The sequence below is a fragment of the Trachypithecus francoisi genome, unplaced genomic scaffold, assembly GCF_009764315.1.
Source record: "Trachypithecus francoisi isolate TF-2019V2 unplaced genomic scaffold, Tfra_2.0 Lachesis_group0, whole genome shotgun sequence".
In the NCBI taxonomy this organism is placed as follows: Eukaryota; Metazoa; Chordata; class Mammalia; order Primates; family Cercopithecidae; genus Trachypithecus; species Trachypithecus francoisi.
The window spans coordinates 137,255,793-137,281,846 of record NW_022681453.1 but is presented as its reverse complement, the minus strand read 5'-3'; the positions used below and the strand labels follow the sequence as shown (position 1 = coordinate 137,281,846).

At 37.1% G+C, this 26,054-nt stretch overlaps 1 protein-coding gene across 1 annotated transcript in view; it reads right to left on the bottom strand.

Moving 5' to 3' along the window:
* Positions 1–26,054, bottom strand: part of MYRIP (myosin VIIA and Rab interacting protein) — a 427,956-nt gene that overhangs the window by 339,748 nt on the left and 62,154 nt on the right. Inside the window, exon 2 of the mRNA XM_033212116.1 lies at positions 1,398–1,534. Coding sequence (XP_033068007.1) covers positions 1,398–1,507 — 110 coding nt within the window. The 5' untranslated portion in view covers positions 1,508–1,534. The remainder of the gene's footprint in view (positions 1–1,397; positions 1,535–26,054) is intronic.

Sequence of the window (26,054 nt, the reverse complement as noted above, 5' to 3'; positions counted from 1 at the left end):
TTTCCAACTTGGACCTCCCACTTGATTCCTAGTTGCAAATACATAAATGCCAAGTTGGCATCTCCTTTGGATGTCCAATATTCATCTCAAATTGAAGATGCCTGAGACAGAGCTCTCAACTTTACCTGGCTACCAAATACCCTGCTCCTCTGTCTTCATATTTAGTGAATGACAACTTCATTATTCCAGTTCCTATGCCAAAAAACCTTGGGGACGTCCTTGACTCTGTTCCCTTTTATATTGCATATGTAAATACGGAAATTCAGGATTATGCCAAAGCTCTACTCATGCCCTTTCTCACTCAGCTTAAAACTGGTAAATCTTTCCTACCACCAAAAAGGGATTGTTTTCCTTCTACCTTGGAGTACCTCAGACTTTACACTTCTTGGCAATGTTATCTCCCTTGCTAGGCTATAAGCACCTTAGTATAATCATCTTTATTTCCACCATTTTTTGGTCTCACATATAGTATATATTAAATATATACTTGTTTGATGAAAGACAAGAAATCTGTTAATAATTAATTGATTTTTAAAAACTGTGCTAGGCACTGTTCTAGCTGTTGGATAATCAAAGTGAGCAAAACAGGTTTTTGCTCAGTGTCTAAGGAAGAAGTTGGTGGCGTGAATAAACCCACGGAATCCCAAGGAATAATAGGTTTATAAATGAGGGAGACTAATACTGACCTACCATCAGGTTTCAATACATCAGGCCTAACATATGACCTCATTTCTATAGCTCTGACTTCTTCCAACTTAGGCATAGTTGGAACTTACCTGCCATAGTATTTCCCAACTGACCTGCCATAGTATTTCCAAGAGCATTTCATGGGGAAATACCAGCTGCAGAGGAGTCAGGAGACTACCTCTTTAGGCTTCAGTTTCCTCTTCTATAAAATGAGGGAAGTGGTGCTAAGCCAGGTGATCCCATCCCAGCCTGGTGGTCAGTTTCCTTGTATCTGATCTTCAAAGCTCTTTTACTATGCCACAGTAGCTGAGAGTTTAAACAGAACATTGTACATATATGAGACTAATTCTCACAGGAACTGTTCACTTAGCACTTTGGTTATCCTTCAATAAGACCTGCCAACAAAAAAACTAAGGCCAAGAGGAAGCTCAAGACAGCGTGTTCACCAAAAGCTCCACTCATTCTATAGCTGATAACGATGTACAGGGTCAGAAGTCCCAACAAAACCCTGATTGGGACTGTGAGCAACACATTTCTGAACTGACATTTCTGAAACTGGCAAACCTTTCTATCAAGGACAGGACATTCTTCTGACAACCCTAAGTGTGTGTCCAAACTCAGGGCTAGCAGGAGGGAATACCCTCAGGAAACCTGTGTTGCTTGTCCACATGTGGTTTGCTGTATCCTGTTGGGCAATACAGGCATCTCACCTTAGTCGTTCTTCTTCTTTTTTGCGAAGATTGAAGTCTCTCTGAACCACCTGAAGAACATGCTCTGTTTCATCATCAGTCAAACCAGACAGGTCCAGCTTCCTCCCCATGGTTACTCAACACAGGTGAAACAAGACCTGGGAAACCAAAATGATACAAGCAAGATAAAAGCTCTACATGGACAAAATCAACCTATTTTGTTATTAAAATAAAGTTAAATACAGTTTTTATATATAAGTGTTTATGTAAGGTACTATCTTTCTCTGGACTCAGACTCAGCAAATATTTACAAATGACCTCAGAAAGGCCACAGAGAAAAAGAGAAAATAATGGATCATCAGCCAGTTCATCATCCCAAGTCTTAAATTAAGAAAAAAAAAATATTCTTTATAACAAAATGAACCATACATACGACTCAGTATGGATTTCCACAAAATACCAAAAGGCAATATCTGAAAGTTCTAAACTTCTGTGCTTTGAAGTTCTAAATGTTAAGTATTATATGTAACTGCAAAATAATACAAATAAAATAATTATTTTATAAAAATAAAAATATGTTAATTTATAAAAAGAAAATAATTCTAATACTTTTTAAAAATATCCTATGTATACTATATCCCTTAAAGTTTTAACCACATGACTATGAAATACAAACTAAAAATCAATAAATTATCTTCTTCCAAAGGATAAAAACATAGTTAAACAATCTTATTTTGCCATTTTCTCAGCAGTAGCAAAGATGATATTGTAGGGAAACACGTCTAAGCAGCACATACCTAAAAATTATGGGAAACTCCATTTTTAAAAATAATTGTTGGTTGGACGCAGTGGCTCAAGCCTGTAATCCCAGCATTTTCGGAGGCCAAAGTGGGCAGATCACCTGATGTCAGGAGTTCAAGACCAGCCTGGCCAACATGGTGAAACCGTATCTCTACTACAAATCCAAAAATTAGCTGGGCATGGTGAGGGGCCTTGTAGTCCCAACTATTTGGGAGGCTGAGGCAGGAGAATCGTTTGAACCTGGGAGGCAGAGGTTGTAGTAAGCCGAGATCGTGTCAGTGCACTCCAGCCTGGGTTACAAAGCAAGCCTCCGTCTCAAAAAATAGAAATGGCAAATAAGTATACAGAATAATACTTAATTTCAATGGCAATTACACAACTACAAATTAAAACTCTATTTCACATCCACCAAAATAAAAATTATATCAAACGTTGGTGGGAAGTAGGACAATGACAATTTTCATTTGGGGGTATAAATTGTACAATCTCTTTGTAATACAGTCAGGTTTCATTTTTAAAGTTGAAAATTTATATACCCTATAAACCAGCATTTCTGCCACGCTTAGGTATATGCTTCAGATATAATCTTAAAAACATGTACCAGACATCAACTGGGTTGAATCATATGAAATTTTTAGTTGGGATCATTGACCTATAAAAATGGCAATTTCACATAGTTAACCTAACAGAAGAATAGTAACAAAAGTCACATTCAAAATAGCAAAATAAATAAATAAATAAAACTGGAAAAACACTAAACATCCATAAATAGGAGGAAGGATTTAAAAAATAGGGCATATTTGTTTTCTACAATAGAACATTCTACTACAGTGGCAAAGAACATACAATAGGTACATTCATCAACAGGGATAAATCTTAACATAATGTTGAGACAGAGAAGCACACTACATGTACAGAATACATGTATAGCATGCATACAAGTATGATTTTTTTTATCATAAGGGTCAAAAACATAGAAAGTCAAAAAAACATTTTCTAGGAATAAGTGTGGTAAAACCAAAGTGGAATGTGGTACTTCTAAGAAGAGGAGAGAGGATTTCATTGGGAATAATCACATAGGGGCTTCAGAGCTATCAGTAATATTCCATCTCATTAGAAAGACACAGTATTGCTGCTACTGCTTCATTTTGTTATTAAAGGGTTGAAGTCATGTATACTATTGTCTTTAAGGTATCTTCCATAAGCATAAAATCAACCTAAAACTAAATAGAAATAATATAATCTATAAAAATCATAACTAAAGCAAATACTTGCAGCGTTGTTCAAGGAATATGCTTATTATTTACAATAAAAATAATAATGATTATAATAGATCACTATTTGATTGGCTATCTACTATGTTCCAGATGCTCTAGTTTATACATACGTATAAATATATTTATAAATGTATATGTAAATTTATACATTCCCATAAAATCCTATTGACAGTCACTACCACCACCATTTACAAATGAGGAAACAGGTCAATTATACATGATGTCTAAGACAATGGCAACCTGGGATTTGACTGTGTCTTGGTCTGACTCAGAGTCCCTGCCTTCATGTCATGTAAATGCTTTCTGTAAGAGGCAGAGGAAACTCTGGACCTCAGGTTTTAAAATCTGATGTCCAGAGTTCCCTGCCCCCTTTTTCTAGCATGTAATGATTAAGAATAGGAGACCCCAAGCATGGTTGCTATTTAAAAGAAGGTTATCTGTCCTTTTCATTTTCAAATAATGGTAGTAAACATAGAGAAGGGAACAGCTCAATCCCCAGAAATCTTTTGCTAGATGATTTAAAACCTTATGATTGCATAAAGCGAACTAATCTCAAGATTTAACCAACAAATCACAACAGGAATTCCAACTTTTTTTTTTAATTTTATTTTTCACTCCATTAGTGCTATCTGTCAAAAATAAATTGTCAGTTCACTTTGCCGCATGGTGTTAGGGTTGAGAGCAGGAAGAAACCTAGTGTACTTGCACTAGGTTTCAATTAAGTCAATTAGAAGTAACATCCCACCCACAGGCTGCAAAGGCAAGGGAAGAAGCTCATGGGCTGCCATCTTCTAGCTTCCTGATGAGCAAAAAGAAACAGACTAGAGGGCACACTGAAAATGCAGACTGATTCTTCCTTTAAAAAGCCTCATTAAATGTGTTAATGGCATTTTGGAGTTTCCTGGAAGGTGACATTTCTGTTCCTTTAACTTTGTTTCACTGGCTTTGGTTTCTGAGAATTCTAAATGAGATTCTAAGCTGCCCAGTTAGTGAAAGACTGAAGTGGCAGCTTTGATCATATCAAATCTAAAAAGAAAAAAAAGAAAAAAAATGATCAGGACTTGTTTTTGTAAAGAAATAAATAAAATAGTTCTAAATGGACAAGTCAGAGACTGAGAACACTTTCTGTAAATTGGTAAAAGCTTCTTCCTTTTTCTACAACAAACACAATCAGAGTCCCTGTGCAACAAATAAAATAGCATCCTAGAGCTGGAGAAGGCTCGTGTCCATGAATAAGAGGACACGTAGGTATGACAATCTCATTTAAGGATGAGAAAATGCAATCAGTCCCAGGGGAGAGAAGCAGTCTCCCAAAGACACACAGTCAGTTCAGATGTTCCTGACTTCAGACCCATGCCCCCACCCCTTGCTTTCTCTGGTTTATAGCCAACCAACATGACAACAGAGAGGATATGTTTTTAAATTTACTAATGAGAAAATTAATATGTCAACATTTAATTATATCACCACTTCCCTAAAGTGTGTTTCTCAGGTTATTGTTCCCACAAGCAGTTTGAGAAAGGGACTCTGAGGTGAAATAAATATGAGAAATGCTTCTAATTGTATTGCCTTCGTGGGGCTTACACAAGCCATAATAGCTTATCGGAGCTTCTAAGAAGTCTGTCAGAATCAGTTTGCTTTTGCTTAACTGTGTTTCTCAAACATATATGTCTGCAAAAACCTCTTTCTTTGATAACATCTACCTTTTCACATCCAAAGAAATGACTATCTAGTAAGCTCTACACTAAGTCAAAGCAATGATGACAAACTCCAGTAGCTATTCCATCATAATTACTGAATTGATTTAGCTGTTTTTCAAATTTAATTATAAGAAGCAACAGAGTTAGATGAACTTTAGAAGAAGCTGATGATGGATGCAACTTTAAAGCTAGGAGACCAAAACAAAGGCAGAATTGTCTACGCTATTCCTGGCTAAAATAACTAACATGAGGAAGGACACAGATGTGTCTACAGGCACTGGTTAATACAACCTTTGTAAATGAAAAAAAAAAAAAAAACCCAAAGAGAAATTACAAGAATACTTAGTATACAATGGAAGATTCATTATAAAAGGTCAATGTCTACATAAGTGATATTCTATTAAAGTACCTAGAAGGGTCAAGGACAAATGCTTAAATGGGATTTTCACAAACCCACAGTACATTTTTGTGTGTGTGATAATGCACCTAATATAAAGAGAAAAGTAAAACTATAACGTCCTGAGAGAGATAAAGGGTAATTATTGCTGGGGCTTTGCCCTTTGACCATGGTGGGTTTGGGTTACAACTGAAAAGAAATTTCTTACAACTATAGAGAAACCTCAATGTTAAGACTCTCACATTTAAGGCACAGGAGATAAAATGAACTTGGCCTACAAAGGACAAAAACAACAACACTAATAATGACAGATGTGCTTTCACTGTGTCTGTTCTTTGGAGCAAGTGGTGCTTGAGCTGTATCGCTCACTGATCTTCACTCTTTCACCTTCAAGGGTGTTACCCTACCATGAACTGGCCCCTTCTCTGAAATTCACCCCTGATCTATGCACAGCAGTGGGCCCAGAGCAGACAGGGTCACACCACTGGGGCACAGCTGATTGGACTAGGTGTGCCACCTGACTTATGCAAAATGTCAGAGTCTCTGTCCTGGCAATTTGATATTTGATACTCAGTGAGTAGATGTTAGTCTTGGTGTTCTATTTCTCTCCAGCCTGAGAATAGCACCAAATATCCTTTTATTACTGAAATAAATTTTCCATTTTATTTTTTGTTTCCATTTATCACTTTAGTTTAAGTCACTAACAAATGCTCCTTAGAATTCTCACAGAGCTGGCCATGGTTGGCCAACTGTCCTAACACCATTTGTTAACCACTCTCTCTGATTTAGATGATCCATGGACGGGATAGATAGGCATGCACATGCATGTGTGTGCGCACGCACACACACACACAAGTTTTTCTCAGGACTTTCTGGTCTGACCTGTTCTAAGCTGGTGACTTAGTAGTTGATCTCAGGTAAGCAACACACTTTAAAACCTAGTATTGCAAATAGTCTCTCATCATTTTTATTTTTCAAAAACTGTCTGACTTTTTGACATTGCCCATTTATGCCCCCAGATGAACTTTAAAATCATTTTATTAAGGTAGAATTAAAAATCCAAATGAATTTTTTATTGATTAATTTATCAATTGATGGGAAAGAAAAGCCATCTTTACAATATTAGTTCTTCTCATAAAGGAATTGAGATTCAGTAGAAGTTTAGAAATAAACTAAAAATAACACCCAAATTTTTACTGTGAAAAAAAGTTCGCATAGCCAAAAAAAAAAAAAAAAACACAATATAGATAAAATTAAAAGGCAAGCAACAATCGGCCGGGTGCAGTGGCTCATGCTTGTAATCCCAGCACTTTGGGAGGCTGAGGTGGGTGGATCACTTGAGGTCAGGAGTTCGAGACTAGCCTGGCCCATGTGGTGAAACCCCGTCTCTAATAAAAATACAAAAATTAGCCGAGAGTGGTGGCAGGCACCTGTAGTCTCAGCTACTCAGGATGCTGAGGCAAGAGAATTGCTTGAACCCGGGAGGCGAAGGTTGCAGTGAGCCGAGATCGTGCCACTGTACTCCAGCCTGGGCAACAGAGCAAGACTCCGTCTCAAAAAAAAAAAAAAATGCAAGCAACAATCTAGAGAAAACCATGGAAGATAATTAACCTAATATATTAAGCACCCTCATAAAATACAAGAAAAATATAGAACTCTCTAAAAGATAAAATGACAAAGTTCAAGAGAAAAAGCAATTTACCAACCATCTTTGTCCAACATATAGTTTAATAAAATACCACATATCATTAATAACCAAATGCTGCTAATTATAGTAAATTGCAAGTTTTCATTTAATAAGATTCTGGGAACACAGGTACTCATATACATTAGTAGAGGGACTATAAGTAAGCATAAATGTTTAGATGGCAAACTGGCAGTAATTATCAAACGTCTTTAAATACTGGCCCAGCCATTTCAATCTGCATAAGAATTTTCTTCAAGAGTTGAAAAAATGTGCAAAGATATTTGTACCAGGATGTTCATCTCAGTGTTGTCTATACAGAAAAATACTGTAAATAAACTAAAAGTCCCAAAGTAGGACAGGTTAAGTTGTGGTTACACACAATACAATATTTTATGTCAATAAAATGTATTTAAATGAAAGGCATTTATGACATATTAAGGTAAAAAGTCAGATGAAAAATACAGCATATAGTTTACCAAAATAATATGTCAATACAAGAAAGTATACAGCAACACTATTAAAATAGACCCAAATGAACTTGTCTATGCAAGTGTCCATCAACAGAAAAACAAACTGTGGTATATTCACCCACTGGAACACTATACAGTAATAAACACAGACAAACTTCAACAACATATTAATGGAATAGGTATATTGTATTGAGCAAAGTAAGTTAGAGTGATGATCCCAATTACATAAAGTTTAAAATCAGGCAAAACTCTTTTGGAATGTTAGAAGCAGGATAGTGGTTACTCTTCGGAAGGAAGATACTGGTTAGATGGGGCCAGGCTGGGGAAGTGGTGACGTTTCTTAATCTGGGTGCTGGTTACATTGATGTGTTCAATTTGTGAAAATTAATTTAGCTATATGCTTATGATTTGTGCATTTACATGTATGTCATGGCTCAATAAGAAGTAAAATAATATAGTATGAATAGTACAATCTTGTATAAATAAATAAGATAGAAATATACTGAAAGAAAAACCACAAAAAAATTACCAACAGTTATCAAGTGATAAAATTTCGTACAATGACATTTTTAAAAATTTGCTTTTGCACATAGTTTCTCTTCCTTTTACAATAAACATTATTTGAATAAACAAATTAATCAAGGATGTGTATGAAGATATTCATTTTAGTGTTATTTACAATAGCAAAATTGTTCAAATTACTAAAATGTCTAATGATAAAACATTGATTAAATTTGCTTTTATATAGCTCTAAGATAGAATACCATACTGGTATGAAATGGATACAGCATTGACATAAAAATGTTCAAAACATATTTATAAATAAAAATTATAGATTAAAAAACTACATTAAATTGCCTCAATTTTTTGTTTTTCTAAAAAATGTGTGTGTGTGTGTGTGTGTGTGCGTGCATGTGTGTGTCTGTGTGTGAATTCCATTGAAAATAATTAACTAATCATGTGAAATGTTCACAGTGCTAATCTCTGGGCAATACGATTTCTTATGATTTTTAGTTATTGATTGTTCTTGTTTACTTATATTTTCCAATTTTCTCACAGTGAACATGCATTGCTTTCTTAATGAAAATAAATGTTATTATCATGTTATAGGAAACAGCCTGAAAACTGGTCCCTATTGAATTATAATTGATTTCACATTAATTTATAGCTGCAGAGACCATAAAACAAGGTGGTACAATACCAGCTACTAAAAATTTCCATTTTATATAAAGCGCTTGAAATAAAGCTTAATGGCTACTCCATTAGCATCAACTGGTGAACAAACTAACAATTACTCAGGTTCCTATTACGCTTCAAGAATCAAAAAGAAAATTATACTTAAAAACTTGGAAAACTTTCAAAAAACCTGGGGATGAGCACAGGATAACTGCAGATCTTAGTGTAATTAATGCAAAGGTGGGTAAATCCTTCTAATCCGAAAAGGCCAAAAAATAAAAACATATAGTACAGCCTCAGGCCTTATGTAAACTGCACAATTTTCAAAAATCTGGAAGACATAAAACCATCTATAAAAGAGTTTTGGGTTTTATTTAGAAGGCCATACAACCCACTTGGTCAAGTTTGATAACATCAGCTGAGATAGGAACCAAAACAAACTCCTACAATACTTGGCTTGTACGAACGTCTTAAAACACAAAGGGGATGTGTCCCTTTAAAGTTTTGCCAGGTGACAAAAAGGTGGGAAGAATATTTTAGATATGGAGGAAAAATAGAAGAGAACCCCCTCAAGAAGGAAACGGAGATATGAAACAAATAAATGATGAAATAAACAAACAAAAAAGGAAAAATTTGAGATTATCTGGGAGGAGTAGAAAAGAATGAGTCTCAAGGAAAACTGAATTTTTAAAAAAAATTTAGATTTTTTACAGCTATAGAAACAATCTTTAAGTCATTGATTCAGTTTTGAAATTATCTTCGTGTGGATTATAAGGCATGGTTATAGTGCCAAAAACTAAAAAGTGAAACCATAAAGGTAATAAAAGAAAACATTAGATGATTCTTTTATAATTTCAGAGTAGGAAATGCCTTTCTCAATATGACACAAAATTCAGAAGTCATTAAAAACACTGAAGAGATTCAACATAAATTTTAAATGTCTGCATAAGAAACAACATAATAAGCAAAGTCAAATGGAGAAAAAATTGTCTTTTCACATCAAAGACAAAAGAATGACTTCCCCCAATATAAAAATTTCAACAACTGGAGTTTTTTTTAAAAAAAGAGCAAAAACCCAATATAAAAATAGACAAAGAGAAAAATAGCAAAGGAAACAGAGTTCACAAAAAGAACTATAAATGGCTCATAAATCTATCAAATATATAAAACGATAAGTGCAAACTGAAAGACTTTTTGTTATTTAACCTATTAGCTTTGAAAAGATTGAAAAGCTTGTATCATATTGTGCTGTTAAGTCTATGAGGAAATAGGCACTTTCATACATTGCTGTTAGGAATGTAAATTTATACCACCTCTATAAAGGGCAATTTGTCAATATTTATCAATATGACAGGGAGGGAGGGAGGGAGAAAGGGAGAAGGAGAGGGACGTGGGGTGGAGCAAGAGAGATTGATTGATTTTCTTTGATTTTTAGTGGTTCCACCTCTAGGAATTTATCCTACAAAGACAATGCACTTACATTCATGCAGAAAAAAATGATGATTGTATAGCCATACAATGGAAAAATATGTAGCTGTTAAGGAAAAAAAGGAAGAAAAATTATTTATGAGCAAATATGGAAAGTTCTTCAAGAATTTATGTATTTAAAGGGTTAAGTACAAAAAGCAAGATGCAGAAACGTAGGTATAGTATGTTATCATTTGGATAAAACAGGAGAAACAAAATATATGTTTCTATTATATACACACATCTTGCAGTTTGAGTTCAAAAGCAGTCATCTGGCAGAATTTCTTGCTTGTGTGAGGTCAGTGTTTTATATTAAGGCCCTCAACTAACTGGATGGGAGCCCACCCACATTGTGGAGGGTAATCTACTTTACTCAAAGTCCAACCATTAAATGTTAATCTTATCCAAAAATCACCCTCATAGAATATCCAAAATAATGTCTAGCCACATATCTGAGCACTATGGCCCAGTCAACTTCACACAAAACATTAACCATCACAATTGTGTTTTCTTTCTTGGGTTTATAACTACGCAGCAGGGAGGACCAGAGAGGGACAAGTCCACGCCATCTTGTCTGAATTGTGGTCTCTCCCTCTCATTTATTAAGGGTGGTTTTGCTTGTTCTGAAATTCTAAATAGATGCTGTTTCCTTTTAGCACTTTAGGATAGTATTCCATGGTCTTCCAGATATTCTACTGGTTTCTAGTCAGATATCAGCTACAATCCATTGCATGCCTTTTGTTCTCTGGTTGCTTTTAAGGATTCTGCTTTGATTTTCAGTTTTAATATAATGTGACTAGAATTCATTTTGTCTAATATTTTTGTCCTGATTTGTAGAGAGTTTATAAAGAAAGCATTTTGAATCTGTAGATTTCATAAACTTTCATCCGTTTTGGAATTTGGAAAATTCTCAGGTACCTTCTCTTCGAATAATATCTCTCTTTGAACCTGTTTTTCTTCCTGTGGCTCCAATCACACACATTAGTTGGACTTTCTTACTGTATTGTTCAAGTCAGATATTCTCTCTTCTGGTTTTATATCCTTTTGTTTTCTTTTTTTTTTTTTTTTTTGGGGGGGGGTGAGAATGTTCATAATGTTGTTTTCTTTTCTTTTTTTTTTTTTTTAAATTATACTTTTAAGTTCTAGGGTACATGTGCATAACGTTTATATCATGTATAACTCCCCAATGCAATCCCTCCCTCCTCCCCCCTCCCCATGATAGGCCCCAGTGTGTGATGTTCCCCTTCCCGAGTCCAAGTGATCTCATTGTTCAGTTCCCACCTATGAGTGAGAACATGCGGTGTTTGGTTTCTCTTCTTGTGATAGTTTGCTAAGAATGATGGTTTCCAGCTGCATCCATGTCCCTACAAAGGATGCAAACTCATCCTTTTTGATGGCTGCATAGTATTCCATGGTGTATATGTGCCACATTTTCTTAATCCAGTCTGTCACAGATGGACATTTGGGTTGATTCCAAGTCTTTGCTATTGTGAATAGTGCCGCAATAAACATACGTGTGCATGTGTCTTTGTAGTAGAGTAATTTATAATCCTTTGGGTATATACCCAGTAGTGGGATGGCTGGGTCATATGGTACATCTAGTTCTAGATCCTTGAGGAATCGCCATACTGTTTTCCATAATGGTTGAACTAGTTTACAATCCCACCAACAGTGTAAAAGTGTTCCTATTTCTCCACATCCTCTCCAACATCTATTGTTTCCTGACTTCTTAATGATTGCCATTCTAACTGGTGTGAGATGGTATCTCATTGTGGTTTTGATTTGCATTTCTCTGATGGCGAGTGATGACGAGCATTTTTTCATGTGTCTGTTGGCTGTATGGATGTCTTCTTTTGAGAAATCTGTTCATATCCTTTCCCCACTTTTGGATGGGGTTGTTTGTTTTTTTCTTGTATATTTGTTTGAGTTCTTTGTAGATTCTGGATATTAGCCCTTTGTCAGATGAGTAGGTTGCAAAAATTTTCTCCCATTCTGTAGGTTGCCTGTTCACTCTGATGGTAGTTTCTTTTGCTGTGCAAAAGCTCTTTAGTTTAATTAGATCCCATTTGTCAATTTGGCTTTTGCTGCCGTTGCTTTTGGTGTTTTAGACATGAAGTCCTTGCCCATGCCTATGTCCTGAATGGTACTACCTAGATTTTCTTCTAGGGTTTTTATGGTATTAGGTCTAACATTTAAGTCTCTAATCCATCTTGAATTAATTTTCGTATAAGGGGTAAGGAAAGGATCCAGTTTCAGCTTTCTACTTATGGCTAGCCAATTTTCCCAGCACCATTTATTAAATAGGGAATCCTTTCCCCATTTCTTGTTTCTCTCAGGTTTGTCAAAGATCAGATGGCTGTAGATGTGTGGTATTATTTCTGAGGACTCTGTTCTGTTCCATTGGTCTATATCTCTGTTGTGGTACCAGTACCATGCTGTTTTGGTTACTGTAGCCTTGTAGTATAGTTTGAAGTCAGGTAGCGTGACGCCTCCAGCTTTTTCCTTTTGATTTAGGATTGTCTTGGCAATGCGGGCTCTTTTTTGGTTCCATATGAACTTTAAAGCCGTTTTTTCCAATTCTGTGAAGAAAGTCATTGGTAGCTTGATGGGGATGGCATTGAATCTATAAATAACCTTGGGCAGTATGGCCATTTTCACGATATTGATTCTTCCTATCCATGAGCATGGTATGTTCTTCCATTTGTTTGTGTCCTCTTTGATTTCACTGAGCAGTGGTTTGTAGTTCCTTGAAGAGGTCCTTTACATCCCTTGTAAGTTGGATTCCTAGGTATTTTATTCTCTTTGAAGCAATTGTGAATGGAAGTTGATTCCTGATTTGGCTCTCTGCTTGTCTGTTACTGGTGTATAAGAATGCTTGGGATTTTTGCACATTAATTTTGTATCCTGAGACTTTGCTGAAGTTGCTTATCAGCTTAAGGAGATTTTGGGCTGAGACAATGGGGTTTTCTAAATATACAATCATGTCATCTGCAAACAGGGACAATTTGACTTCTTCTTTTCCTAACTGGATACCCTTGATTTCTTTCTCTTGCCTGATTGCCCTAGCCAGAACTTCCAACACTATGTTGAATAGGAGTGGTGAGAGAGGGCATCCCTGTCTTGTGCCAGTTTTCAAAGGGAATTTTTCCAGTTTTTGCCCATTCAGTATGATATTAGCTGTGGGTTTGTCGTAAATAGCTCTTATTATTTTGAGGTACGTTCCATCAATACCGAATTTATTGAGCGTTTTTAGCATAAAGGCTGTTGAATTTTGTCAAAAGCCTTTTCTGCATCTATTGAGATAATCATGTGGTTCTTGTCTTTGGTTCTGTTTATATGCTGGATTACGTTTATTGATTTGCGAATGTTGAACCAGCCTTGCATCCAGGAATGAAGCCCACTTGATCATGGTGGATAAGCCTTTTGATGTGCTGCTGAATCCGGTTTGCCAGTATTTAATTGAGAATTTTGCATCGATGTTCATCAGGGATATTGGTCTAAAATTCTCTTTTTTGTTGTGTCTCTGCCAGGCTTTGGTATCAGGATGATGTTGGCCTCATAAAATGAGTTAGGGAGGATTCCCTCTTTTTCTATTGATTGGAATAGTTTCAGAAGGAATGGTACCAGCTCCTCCTTGTACCTCTGGTAGAATTCAGCTGTGAATCCATCTGGTCCTGGACTTTTTTTGGGTGGGCTATTAATTGTTGCCTCAATTTCAGAGCCTGTTATTGGTCTATTCAGGGATTCAACTTCTTCCTGGTTCAGTCTTGGGAGAGTGTAAGTGTCCAGGAAATTATCCATTTCTTCTAGATTTTCTAGTTGATTTGCGTAGAGGCATTTATAGTATTCTCTGATGGTTGTTTGTATTTCTGTGGGGTCGGTGGTGATATCCCCTTTATCATTTTATTGCGTCTATTTGATTCCTCTCTTTTTTTCTTTATTAGTCTTGCTAGCGGTCTGTCAATTTTGTTGATCTTTTCAAAAAACCAACTCCTGGATTCATTGATTTTTTGGAGGGTTTTTTGTGATTCTCTCCTTCAGTTCTGCTCTTAGTTATTTCTTGCCTTCTGCTAGCTTTTGAATGTGTTTGCTCTTGCCTCTCTAGTTCTTTTAATTGTGATGTTAAAGTGTCAATTTTAGATCTTTCCTGCTTTCTCTTGTGGACATTTAGTGCTATAAATTTCCCTCTACACACTGCTTTAAATGTGTCCCAGAGATTCTGGTATGTTGTATCTTTGTTCTCATTGGTTTCAAAGAACATCTTTATTTCTGCTTTCTCGTTATGTACCCAGTAGTCATTCAGGAGCAGGTTGTTCAGTTTCCATGTAGGTGAGCGGTTTGATTGAGTTTCTTAGTCCTGAGTTCTAGTTTGATTGCACTGTGGTCTGAGAGACAGTTTGTTATAATTTCTGTTCTTGTACATTTGCTGAGGAGTGCTTTACTTCCAATTATGTGGTCAATTTTGGAATAAGTGCGATGTGGTGCTGAGAAGAATGTATATTCTGTTGATTTGGGGTGGAGAGTTCTATAGATGTCTATTAGGTCCGCTTGGTGCAGAGATGAGTTCAATTCCTGGATATCCTTGTTAACTTTCTGTCTCGTTGATCTGTCTAATGTTGACAGTGGAGTGTTGAAATCTCCCATTATTATTGTATGGGAGTCTAAGTCTCTTTGTAGGTCTCTAAGGACTTGCTTTATGAATCTGGGTGCTCCTGTATTGGGGGCATATATATTTAGGAGAGTTAGCTCTTCCTGTTGAATTGATCCCTTTACCATTATGTAATGGCCTTCTTTGTCTCTTTTGATCTTTGATGGTTTAAAGTCTGTTTTATCAGAGACTAGGATTGTAACCCCTGCTTTTTTTTGTTCTCCATTTGCTTGGTAGATCTTCCTCCATCCCTTTATTTTGAGCCTATGTATGTCTCTGCATGTGAGATGGGTCTCCTGAATACAGCAGACTGATGGGTCTTGACTCTTTATCCAGTTTGCCAGTCTGTGTCTTTAATTGGAGCATTTAGTCCATTACATTTAAGGTTAATATTGTTATGTGTGAACTTGATCCTGTCATTATGATATTAACTGGTTATTTTGCTCATTAGTCGATGCAGTTTCTTCCTAGCCTTGATGGTCTTTACATTTTGGCATGTTTTTGCAATGGCTGGTACCGGTTGTTCCTTTCCATGTTTAGGGCTTCCTTCAGGGTCTCTTGTAAGGCAGGCCTGGTGGTGACAAAATCTCTAAGCATTTGCTTATCTGTAAAGGATTTTATTTCTCCTTCACTGATGAAACTTAGTTTGGCTGGATATGAAATTCTGGGTTGAAAATTCTTTAAGAACGTTGAATATTGGCCCCCACTCTCTTCTGGCTTGTAGAGTTTCTGCCGAGAGATCTGCTGTTAGTCTGATGGGCTTCCCTTTGTGGGTAATCCGACCTTTCTCTCTGGCTGCCCTTAAGATTTTTTCCTTCATTTCAACTTTGGTGAATCTGGCAATTATGTGTCTTGGAGTTGCTCTTCTGGAGGAGTATCTTTGTGGCGTTCTCTGTATTTCCTGAATTTGAATGTTGGCCTGCCCTACTAGGTTGGGGAAGTTCTCCTGGATGATATCCTGAAGAGTGTTTTCCAACTTGGTTCCATTTTCCCCCTCACTTTCAGGCACCCCAATCAGACGTAGTTGGTCTTTTTACATAATCCCATACTTCTTGCAGGCTTTGTTCATTTCTTTTCTTCTTTTTTCTTTTGGTTTCTCTTCTCGCTTCATTTCATTCATTTGATCCTCAATCGCTGATACTCTTTCTTCCAGTTGATCGAGTCGGTTACTGAAGCTTGTGCATTTGTCACGTATTTCTCGTGTCATGGTTTTCATCTCTGTCATTTCGTTTATGATCTTCTCTGCATTAATTAGTCTAGCTGTCAATTCTTCCACTCTTTTTTCAAGATTTTTAGTTTCTTTGCGCTAGCTACGTAATTCCTCCTTTAGCTGAGAAGTTTGATGGGCTGAAGCCTCTTCTCTCATCTCGTCAAAGTCATTCTCTGACCAGCTTTGATCCGTTGCTGGCGATGGGCTGCGCTCCTTTGCAGGGGGAGATGCGCTCTTTTTTTTGAATTTCCAGCTTTTCTGCCCTGCTTCTTCCCCATCTTTGTGGTTTTATCTGTCTCTGGTCTTTGATGATGGTGACGTACTGATGGGGTTGGTGTAGGTGTCCTTCCTGTTTGATAGTTTTCCGTCTGACAGTCAGAAGGACTGTCTGTTGGTCTGTTGGAGATTGCTTGAGGTCCACTCCAGACCCTGTTTGCCTGGGTATCAGCAGCAGAGGTTGCCGAAGATAGAATATTGCTGAACAGCGAGTGTACCTGTCTGATTCTTCCTTTGGAAGTTTCCTCTCAGGATGACTCCACCCTGTGAGGTGTGGGGTGTCAGACTGCCCCTAGTGGGGGATGTCTCCCAGCTAGGCTACTCAGGGGTCAGGGACCCACCTGAGCAGGCAGTCTGTCCGTTCTCGGATCTCAACCTCCGCGTTGGGAGATCCACGGCTCTCCCCAAAGCTGTCAGACAGAGTCGTTCGCCTCTGCACCGGCCCCCGCTGCTTTCCTATTGGACCTCAGCTGTGGGCTGTCCCCAGAGGTGGAGTCTACAGAGACAGGCAGGTTTCCTTGAGCTGCTGTGAGCTCCACCCAGTTCGAGCTTCCCAGCGGCTTTGTTTACCTACTTAAGCCTCAGCAATGGCGGGCGCCCCTCCCCCAGCCTCGTTTGCGGATAGATCGCCGCAGACTGCTGTGTTAGCAGTGAGGGAGGCTCCGTGGGCGTGGGACCCTCCCGGCCAGGTGTGGGATATATTCTCCTGGTGTGCCTGTTTCCTTAAAGCGCAGTATTGGGGTGGGAGTTACCCGATTTTCCAGGTGTTATGTGTCTCAGTTCCCCGGCTAGGAAAACGGATTTCCTTCCCCCTTGCGCTTCCAGGTGAGGCGATGCCTCGCCCTGCTTCAGCTCACGCTGGTCAGGCTGCAGCAGCTGACCAGCATCGATTGTCCGGCACTCCCTAGAGAGATGACCCCAGTACCTCAGTTGAAAATGCAGAAATCACCTGTCTTCTGTGTCACTCGCGCTGGGAGCTGGAGACTGGAGCTGTTCCTATTCGGCCATCTTCCCCTTTTGTTTTCTCATACTTCATTCTGGATATTTTTCTGACCTAGATCAGAAATTCCTTATTTATTTATTTTCTCTTCATGTATATTAAATCTCCCATTAAACATATATTTAAGGTTTTTTTTGCATTTTTCAATTCTAAATTTTCTTTTTTTATATAATTTCAATTTTTAGATTCAGGGTGTAGATGTGCAGGTTTATTATATGATAAAATTTCTGCTTTATTATTTTTTTACTGGTCCTGGTTTTTCTGCCTATATTCCTAATCTTTTCCTTTATCTCCTTAAATGTAGTAACATATAGTTATTTTTAAATCTGTGTCTGATAACTCAGTATCTGGGGACTCTGTAGGTCTGTTTATATTTTCCATTTCTTCTGTTCCTTTATGTTTATTTCTTCTCATCTACACTTATATGCAGTTATTTTCCTCTAGAGAGGATGTGTTTGTTTCTGTCAGGTGCCTACAGTACCAGCAAGCTTGCATGCATTAGCAATTTCAGGATTGGGACAATTTGAAGCTAAGATGCAGTTCCTACACGGGTCTTCTCCATCCAATTCACTCTTAATAGGTAAGACTTTTTGAGATTTCAACCCAAAATGAGAGTTTGTCAATAGGATCCCTCCCCTTGCCAAGCCTCTAATTCCTATCTCCCTATCTCCCTATATTTGACAGGAACTGTCAAAAGTGCTATTCAGCTTCTCAGATTGGCAAGTGCCCCAGGAAAAAACTGGCCTCAAATGCTGTTCTCACCTTCTTGGACCATTGTGCCCCATAATGGGCTCTGGTCCAATGACTCTTCAGTATCTTTTTATCTCTATAACGGCTTTAAAGAGATATATTTTATTATTTTTCTCTCATATTTTATTCAGTTTTTATAGATGTCCTCAGTGGAAGGACATCCAATTGTCTGATCTACCACTAACAGACACACTCTTCTGCTATATTAATGGGGGGGCAGGTGCAGTGGGGAGGGTTATATGATTATGGTCCTTGGATTGTCCAACCCTGTATTCCTAATTCAAAGTATATAATAGCAAACATACCATATTTATTAGAAGTCACACACTGTTTTAAGCACATTGCATATTTAACTAATGTATTCCTTATAACATTAGGAAGCAGGTAGTATTATTAACCTTCTTTTACAAAGAACAAAATTGAAGCCACGAGAAAGTAAAAAACATGCCCAAGATCATCCAGTTTAACTGCTTCCAAAGACCATGCTCTTAACCATTAAGGAAAACTGGGCCTAGTTAAAATTACTCAAAATTATATTAACCAGCCAGTCAGAAATGATGCATAATTATGTTCTAATTAAAATAGAAAAATTAAAATAATATTTAAAATAATTTTAAATGTCATTTATGGGTTCTAAATCTCTATTTTGATACCCACCTTTGCAAACTCTCTTAAGACTGGTGATAAGATTTGTGTCCAGCTGGACATGCAAAGTTGCCCAACATACAAGCCTAATATATCCTTTGATGAGATGCAAAACGGAAGGCTATTTTGGATAGGATCAAATCTGCTCTGTGCATCTAAACTGAAACTAGGCCACAGGGAAAAGAATTAACATGCAAAACACTTCCACCTTTCATGAGCATAAACCTACGGGTCTTCAAATCGCAAAGGATGACTTCAGTGCATCACTCATGATACTACAGCTCACTAAAAGAAGCTAAGAAAAAAGGGAGCATGTTCAGGTATCAGGTTTAATACTCATAAATCAGATTAAATATTATAAAATACTAAGGATTAATTTTAACAAAAATACTTCTAGTAAAATGTATTGGATTAAAACACTCATTTCCTATGCTGTCTCTCAAAACTCTACGAAAAAGACAAAAACAAAAACCCCTCAAAAGTCATTTAAAAAAATCCTCAGGGACAAAGAAACGAGAGAGAAAAACACAAGAAGAAGAAGAATGTCAACAAATTTTTAAAAGATGGAAGTATATGGGAAGGAAAACTAACTTGGTAGGGTGAAAAAAACTGAAATCTAAGCCTGCAGAGTAGAAAGGCAACAAAATAATGGCTATTTGTTCCATAAGAGCTAACAAGGTTAAAAAAAAATCAGGAGTCACCAGGGTCCTCCAAAAATGAAGATAAAGGGTGAAGTAGAAAGGTAGCTTCCTCTCAGGAGAGAGTAGGCTAGAGAGGCTCTGGATTTAAAGACACTAGGCATAGCTGAGCAGTGTAATGTCACACTAAAAATAGGAAGATTGATTAAAAATTGACATCAAGAACACTGAGGCCTCTGACTCACTGCCCATACTTGTTTCCCAAGATAGCGGCACTTAGGTTATACCTGAGCAGCAGACAAAAACATTTCTTTGAGGAAAAAACTGATACGTTTAAATGAAAGCCCTGGAGATACTACTAACTGGAAATGTTCCCAACTGGGGAGCAGCAAGGAAATAGTTTGCTTTATTCTATGGTGAACCCCAACCTCCCCACTCGTTAAGGTGCCTCCAATCAGCATTTTATTGCATATTCTTAAATATGAGTGAACAGCCCAAGAATGTCAGATATTTGAGGAAAACTCCAACTTGAAAGACAAAGAACAAAACTAATAAACAGGATAACAGAAGAAATGGGTATAATGCTCAGAGTTGAAGAAAACCTTAAAAAACCCTATGATATCTAGATATGTCAGAAGATACTGATTTTATCCATGAAAAAGAAACAGGATGCTAAATTTAAAAAAATTTAATTAGTGAACAAGAATAAACTTATGGAAGTTGAAAACATAATGACAATAAATAATTCAATAGAAAGCTTGGAAGATAAAATTGAGGCAACTTCCCCAAAACAAAGAGAAAATAGACAGTTAAAAGAAGAAAGTTAAAAGAGATATAGAAAGAGACAACAGAGAGGATTGAAAAGAATGAATTATTTTTAAAATTATGCAAAAATTCCTCAAACTGAGAAATGCTAATTTCCAGATTAAAAGGACCCATTGAGTCTCCAACACAATGAATGAAATATGACATCAAAATGTATCAAAGAAAATTTCAGAACACCTGGGATAAATTATAACAACAAAATGTGCTACCATTTATTGCATTGTATGGGTAAAGAACTGCTTAAATATTTATGTGTATTGATTCATTTAATTGTCACAGACCTGACGAGCTAGAAACAATTATTATTTGCAGATGAGTAAATGGAAGCAAAAAGGCCAAGTAACTTGTTAAAGCTAACACATTTATGAAGTAGGAGACAGTAATATGAAATGAACCAAGCTGTCTGGTTCCAGGGAGGCCTCTTAGCATCAGCACTGTTTTCACTGGAAACAAATATAAAAACAAAGTCAAATTTTACCTCAATGAAGAAATGGCTGAATAAATTTGAGAATGCCTACTCCTTAGATAATTATGCAGCTTTTATCATTTTTATACATCAACAAAGTTTCAAATGCAGCTTTAAAACTGAGTTGTTCCAAGTGCATTCCAGTAATAGAAAAGTAGATTGCATATATTAGCCCTTCTGCAGATAACAATTATAAACTATAGAAAAATATAAAATAAGTAATTGAAGGCACTAGAGAGAAGCCAAAAGAAGACAGATGTTTGAGGAATTTGACACTTAAAAAAGGGGAACCATATGCACTGGCTAAGATCCATATTTATAAGGCTTCTCCAACGAAAACAGTCACCAGTCTGTGTGGCTAGAAGTCATGAAGTATCAGAGAATGGAGTTCAGGGTTGCCAGGGTGGCTGGAAATTGAGGTGGTATTGGGGACCCAGAAAGAAAGGAGTCACAAAGAAGAGCTAAGGAATCTACCTACAAATTCCCTTCAAATCCTTGTCTGACCCCAGACCTGTGTGTGTGGGGGAGAGATGCCAAGGAGGCCAGTGAACAGTGAAAAATCTCAGCAGAGATTTCAGCTGCTGCTCTTCACAGGGAAGAATAGTGTGGAGTTGAGGCCCAACAAGTTGGAGTGTCTTAATAAATATCTCAAGCTTTCCAGATAAGCTGGAAACCAGAGAAGAACCACATTTTATAAGCACAGACTATGTCCCAGGATTAAGATATTCACTGTAAGTCTAAAGACAAAACCTGAAAGAGCTCTGTTCTAACAAAATGTAAAATGAAGCTCCATACAATGAAGATGATTTAAGTGCCTTAAAAAAGAAAATTCAATACTCTTCAGAAGAAAGAAAACTACAGAAACCAGAGTCTGTGTACTATATCCTCCACAATGTTCAATATACAACCAACAATTGCTAGACATGTGAAGAAATAGAAAAAAAAAGTCACCCCAGGTCAAGAAAAATGGAAACAGACCCTGAGATAACCCAGACGTTGGATTTGCAGAAAAAAATAAGACGCAAAAATAAGACCAAAAGGTAACTTATAACAGCTATTATATAAATGAAATAAAAACATTTCCCCAAAATGACTCTTAAGTTGGATTAAGAAAGGATAACAACTGACTTTATATTCTTCATATTTAAAACTAAAGAACTCAAAGAATAATACACAAAAACATATCAAACTCACTCTCTCTCTCTCTCTCTATATATATATATACACATATATATAAATTAGTATTTTTTTTGAGACAGAGTCTCACTCTGTTGCCAGGCTGGAGAGGAGTGGTGCAATCTTGGCTCACTGCAACCTCCACCTCCCGGGTTCAAGCAATTCTCCTGCTTCAGCCTCCCAAGTAGCTGGGACTACAGGTGCGTGCCACCACGCCCAGCTAATTTTTTTGTATTTTTACCAGAGACGGGGTTTCACCATGTTGGCCAGAATGGTCTCTATCTCTTGACCTCATGATCTGCCTACCTCAGCTTCCCAAAATGCTGGGATTACAGGTGTGAGCCACTGCCCCCAGCCCAAACAATATTTTAAAAGAAGTTGTAGTTTTATCAAAGTCAATTTGCTACAAAAAATACAAATTTATGTGTATTGATACAATTCATTGTCATAGACATAAGGAGCTAGAAACTATTATTTTCAGATGAGTAAATAAAAGCAAAAAAGATATATATGTATATGTCTATACATACATATGTATAGATATAGATACACATTTATATTTTCAAAAATGTTCATTCAACACCTTCTGAAAGTACCAGGTGCATACTGTTGAAAAATCAGACCTTAAGTGCATAGAGACTCTTGGAATTATTAAGACAGTAATATTCTTTACATTCTCTATGTAAGTATTCATTAACTTTATAATCAGAAGCACGATTTATACTATTCATATTAGGAAAACAAAGCAAATGAAAAAAATATGATTTCTGAAAAATAAAGCTGGAACATGAGAAAAAATTCATCAGTTGTCTCTATTTCATAAATGAACCTCTAGGCCTAACTAGGCAGACATACAAAAATATTTTAAATAATAACTTCAAGCATCTATGGTGTGTGACAGTTGCAGTCACCTTTTCAAGATACACAACAAACTGTCCCGGGTTCAGCTTTTTCTATATATTTTATATATATTATAGCATGCATATATAATGCTTGGCACTCAGTAAGCACTGTTTATTATTATTCTCTTCATGCTAATAACACTTGAAATTGTTTTTAAAAATTAAAAAATAATTCTACATAACTCAGACATCATCTACACATCATCACAACCTCTGAAAACACTGTCTCTATTAGCCAATCATGCAGGTCTCAGTGATGTTAATGATGATGATAATCATTAATAATAATGATAGTACCTGTCATTTTTTGTGGAATGTGTTATTTTGGCAGGCTCTGCTCTAAAGTCTCTCAAGAACCCTTTTATAGTTACTATATTTTCTCTTCTTTAATTGAGAGAACCTGAGTCAAAAGACAGTTAAATTAGTTCACCACTGTCACTGGGCAAGTAAATGGCTACAAGCTGAGGACATTTGGCTCCTGAATTTATGTTCCTAACCTGTTTGCCATCCCACTCTGCTGTTCAAAGATTGATTATAAAAAGAACTCATGCTGACCAAAGATTTTTCTCCATGCATACAAAAACTATTTTTAAAGGATAGCCCTAAAGTCCATGCTGTTTTCAAAGCTGAACTCAAATCACGAGCCCACATTTATTTAAATTTTAAGTGACTGACACTCCAAATTGCAAACAGTTCTATACACTTGAAGTCCTTGGCTAAACCAAAAGATCTAACTTAACTGGCCCATATTCAAGCACTGTATTCTATAATGTTCCTATTTGGGGGTTTTCTAAATACAATCTGCCTCTCCCAAAGGTATCTGCTTCTCAAATTAGAATAACCCTCACTGCCTTCTAGCATAGGAGGCAGCTACAGAGAAATGAAAGGTCCCAGAGGCATATGTCATTAAATCACAGTAAATCTCCTGCTGGTCTGACAGCCCACCTACATGGGAAAATGGACTGAAGAGAATAATATCCTCAGCTATTATATACACTTCATCTTTTCTTTGGCAGGAATTAAGATCAGAAAACCTGAAGACATGACATCATTCATTCCATATTGAACGATTTATCAGTCAATATGTCATGAACTATAGTATAAGTTAGTGTAAGTTACTGTTGAGATCCAAAGAAAGCCCTGTGATCACATTTCCCTTTGCACGAGGAAACATCTGCTGAAATCAAGCTCATAAATAATGTCTGGTTGTATTAAAGGTTTTCACTGGAAAAACACAAGTTAGCTACAGAGAAGGGGGGTGAAAAGAGTTATTTTTTAATCTAGAAATGTAAACCGGATTTTGCATCCAAGTTTATATTTTGATTTCCTTTGGCTTCCTTCATTTACAGGATATGAGAAAAGAATATGAATGCTAAGTGAAAATGCCCTTTTAGAGAAGTATTTCCTAAGACAGACAGAAAAGTGAAACCCAAAATAAAAGAAAAAAGATGTTATTAACCTTAAGACAGTTCTATAGCCAGAAGAAAATATCAATAATTAAACCCAGGGTTAGCTCTAAATGAAAATATTCATCTATTTGTATCATTTGAGAATTCTCTCCCATGACACCTGTCAGTTCGGAAGAATGGAACAAATTGGAACAATGGTGCCTGCTGCAACCTAATCCAATCCTTCCTGGCACTCACATCCTTGCACATTATTCAGTCTGTGTCAGGTCTCTCCTTCTTCCCTCTTTCAGGGCAGGGTAAGGATGTCCAGAAGTATGGTCATTAGCTAAAGAGGTTTCCCAGGAATAAGAAAAGGCCAAACTTCCCCGTCTCTACTAAAAATACAAAAAATTAGTCGAGCGTGGTGGCGGGCACCTGTAGTCCCAGCTACTCAGAGAGGCTGAGGCGGGAGAATGGCGTGAACCCGGAAGGCAGAGTTTGCAGTGAGCCAAGATCTCACCACTGCACTCCAGCCTGGGCACAGAGCTAGACTCCGTCTCAAAAAAAAACAAAACAAACAAACAAAAAACAACAAAGAAAGAAAAGGCCAAACTTCCTGGCTTGTGATATTAAGCCCTTCCTGTCTGAATGACCCCTGCTATGCCCCTGCCCCTGCCCTTGCCCTGGGTGTGACTGCATTCCAGTCATAGCAACCCCCCTACAGTCCCCTCCAAATACTGTGTGCTTCAGGCCTCTCTCCTTGGCATTTCACCTAGGCACCTCCCCAGAGTCAGGATATGCATTATACACTAAAAAAGCTTCCCTGACTAAGTTAGATGTCCCCTTTCCTACTTCCCACCCCTCCACCTTGGCATATCTCATGCTGTTGGTGTGCAACTGTTTGCTAATGGCAGAACTCTGTGAGGTGAGGGGCCATACATTGTTAGTCTTTGCTTCCCTCCATGCTAAGAAGATACTGAATACATATTTTTTTGAAGGAGATGAGGAGTTTGGGGGAGGGGATAGGACCTTGGTTTACCAGAGACTGCAATAAGTGCTATAAATAACGTCATGTAAAACAATGAAAGGTGGAATCATCAGTCCCACGCTACAGACGGTAAAACAGATTCTCAGCTTGATTAAACTACTTGCCAGATGTCATGACAATGGAAGTCAAAAAAGGGGACCTCAATCCAGGTTGAGTTTGAACTCTAGGCCCTCTACTACCTTACTTTGAGAGAAGGAATTCTTAAACATCTCTCTTCATAGAGTCATAGACAACTAACAGAATTCCACCAGGTCCTGAAGCCATCTCCCAGACGATGAGACTTTTTATTATTCTATCCATTTCCTTATAAATCTTTACCAGTTGAATTTCCAAACATCAGCCCAGATTAGAAAAAAATTAGAGGGTGGGGAGAGATTTCTCACAGCCCCTGAATTTAAAACATGGTGTTTATTATGTTCACATCAAAGTGGCTTCTGCCTACGAGGCTTTGATCAACACAGATAGATCGTACAAAGTGGTACTTGTAAAGTAGACATGTCATTTTTTTCCTGTCCAATATCCACCACAACCCCCCAACAATTTGGTAACACCACACAACTTTATTCTTAGAAATGTCTACTGTCACATTTTATGCAGCCTTGGTAGAACTATCTATCATGAAGCTTTTGACCTACTAGGCAAAATATAAACACAGGACTCATGCTAGGTTGATTAGACTTTCTCCCCTAAAATTTAAATCCTTTACCAAGTAACCCAAGGAGAGTTTGTAA